The sequence below is a fragment of the Geospiza fortis genome, unplaced genomic scaffold, assembly GCF_000277835.1.
Source record: "Geospiza fortis unplaced genomic scaffold, GeoFor_1.0 scaffold112, whole genome shotgun sequence".
In the NCBI taxonomy this organism is placed as follows: domain Eukaryota; kingdom Metazoa; phylum Chordata; class Aves; order Passeriformes; family Thraupidae; genus Geospiza; species Geospiza fortis.
Window position 1 is genome coordinate 24350113 of NW_005054298.1, and position 2928 is coordinate 24353040.

At 43.5% G+C, this 2928-nt stretch overlaps 1 protein-coding gene across 1 annotated transcript in view; it reads right to left on the reverse strand.

Annotated features, from left to right (window-relative positions):
* Window positions 1–147: 147 nt before the first annotated feature.
* Window positions 148–2928, reverse strand: part of METTL21A (methyltransferase like 21A) — a 3111-nt gene continuing 330 nt past the window's right edge. The window contains exons 2-3 of the mRNA XM_005415925.2: window positions 1927–2038; window positions 148–888 (exon numbers count right to left, since the gene is read on the reverse strand). Coding sequence (XP_005415982.1) covers window positions 491–888; window positions 1927–2011 — 483 coding nt within the window. The 5' untranslated portion in view covers window positions 2012–2038 and the 3' untranslated portion in view covers window positions 148–490. The remainder of the gene's footprint in view (window positions 889–1926; window positions 2039–2928) is intronic.

Here is a 2928-nt window from a genome sequence, read left to right on the forward strand (position 1 = left end):
AGTGACACCAATAGAACAACTTTATAGCATCTGCCTTCGGTTCTTTCTGCCTTTTAAGTGGTTTCTTTTATCACAACTTTTAAGATGCAGATGTCCTGAAGAGGTAAAGCATTTAGAGCTGAGCATTAGCTTTTATTTCATCCACTCTCCTACTTTTCTAGAGTTAAGGAAGCGATAAAGGGGAAAAACCCCATTGTAATCTCTTTAAGTTTCCCCCAGAAGTTAAATGTGGTTTGATTTCAGACAACAGACCTTTTGATATAACAATTTTGATGTTAGATATGACTCTATTCAGATATGAAGCAGAGTTTCAATATGCAGAACAGAAGTACAATCCTTGCTGTATCAGACCCAGTGATCAGACAAGACCATCAGAACAAGAAGCCAGTGAAATAACACAACTGCAACTTCATGCTTAGGAACAAGTGTATTGAGTAGAAACAAAGGGGAGAATTGAACAGCATCAGTGGCTTATTAACAAAGCAGAGAGTCACAAGTCATCCTTGCGACTATCCCTCTGTGCTTTGTAGATATGAACATCCTTGCTGGAATCATAGTGGACCTCAGACACAGAGAAACGCTCTCTCAGCATCCTCAAGAACTTGAGGTCGCGCTCATAGCGGATGCGGCAGGAGAGGAGAATCACTGTCTGCTCCGAGCACAGGTGCTCCAGCGTCTGCAGCAGTTCTGCAAATGTTTCTTCCAGATAAACGATGTCTGCACCCAGGATTAAGTCAAATGCTCCTGGAGAGAAGTTATCCAGGTCTTTTCCCCACGTCAGCTCCTTCACCACCGCTCTGGGACGGAGTTCAGGGGGTAAATTCGCCTGCACGTTTGATTCCAGGAGCTCCAGTGCTGCCGCTCTGTCTGTGATGGTAACTCGGGCACCTAAAGGGACAGGAGGGCATGGCTCACACTCACAATCCACATCCTCAACACAGCATGTGAAATGCAATGCTCTAACTCCAGCAGGCTCCTTAGGTCCTGTTAAACATTAATAGCTCCCCTGAGCTAATGTTTTTTGTTTAAAAACAAACAAATAAAAGAACAAAATAAGCAAAACCCCCCTGTCTACAGACATCCTACCCTTCATCAGTCACTTAAGAAGATAAAGTGTATTCTACGTGAAGATTAAGTTGGGTAGGGAAAAAAACATATTTTCTGGTGCTTTTTCTTAATGCATGAAAGTCAAGGAGTTACTTTTGGCCTTTCTATATGTGACAAAAGAATAAATTACAGGGGGCGTTACAATTAACCTGCTCCAATTCCATATTTTTCTGTAGGAGACAGACAACTAGAGCGCGTCTTTCACAGGTCAGACAAAAGTTATGCCTGTATTATTTTTCATGGCATGACTGTATTTTGTCAAACTGTTTTGTTTCTATGATTTCAATAAGCACCTTTCACAGCCACCATAGCTTTGAATTACATAGTTAACCTGGGAAAGATTGCACAGATTTAACATAATACCCAATTCCTGCTTCATCCATAGACAGATCAGCAGCAAATCACTTCATTTCTCCATGCCCTGTGTGCAAGACAGGCTAATGAAAGGCTTATGCAAGCTCAGAGAGTGGTTTCTGTCTGTAGCTTTATCTGCATCGGAGGACAAGGGGAAGAGGGGAAGCACAGCTCTTGTCCCTGGGGGGAATAGCTGCAGAGCTGAATGCTGCTGAGCTGCCTGCCATGGCAACAGGCAGCAGCCTCAACAGGGTCCCGCCACAAAGTAAACTGCAGGGGCACCATCACTGCAACAAATACCCAGCAGGCTCGGAGTCTAACAAGGAAGGAAGATGACTCAGAGAACCATCACGGCTCACACGTGCAGCTTTGGTGCCCACTTCTACACCAGGCATGTACATGTAAAAGAGCTAGTTTTACTACAGTTGTGATTTGCTTTAAAAGAGACAACAAAAAAGCCCTTACCTAGTAACGTGACCACTATTCCCAGCAATCCAGTTCCAGCTCCCAGCTCAATCACAGACCGATCCCTGAGATCAATGCCTTCCATCTCCAGATAAGCACATAGAACAACAGCCTAAGCCAAGAGAGAAGGTCGATTAGGCACAGGGTTTCTGGTTTAACCTGAGAGAGGAGGTTATAGGAAAGGGTCAGGTGCTTCAGGTCTGCAGCAAACTTTGTTCAGCACTTCTCCACCTCCTGTGTGCACCTGTAGTCTTTTTAAGCTTTATGGAAGTTTTTTATAGAAGAGTTTTATGGAAGACTCCTACTGGCAAGAAGAAAAAAGAGCCACAGAGGTTACAACTTGGATGTGGTAACTGCTCCACGAATCCCCAAACATAACAGGAGGTAGAAAGAGTTTTATTAGGAAAGGAAAAGTTGTATTGGAAAGGAAATACAATAATTGTATTATAATTTCCAAAAATTTCCTCAAAGGAAATTGAGGGGTTGTCAAATACTAGCGAATGAACCCAGTACTGCAAAAGTCCAGAATAAGGTTTCATAGTAGCTTGTATGGTATTTCAAAAGGTTTTTGCACAACACTGGTATGCCCTCAGGAAGGACACAGGGAATGTAAACTAATGACACTTCTAGCTGGTTGTATATAGCATGTTATATGTTATATAGATCTTGGTAAGGACCTCTCCCATAGCAAGTTCTGTGAAAGCTGATGTCCAGAAAGATCAGCAACCCTGTACACTAATTCATTTGGGAAGTTTGCTAAAAATGCCACACTTCTTCTTTTAAAGAGATAAAAGTGCAATCTGTGTGTGGACTGAAATCCACCCCAATGGGAAGCCCTTGGATTCCTGCAGCGATGCTGTGAGCGACTGCGCTGTGGCCTTGGACCCACCACAAACCCCTCTGTTTTGGACGGCTCTTATCCCCAAGATAAAGGCTATCGGCAGTCCTGCTTGAGGCTACAAGCAGTGGGATCTGTACTGTGTTCTGAAAGGTGCCAAGCTA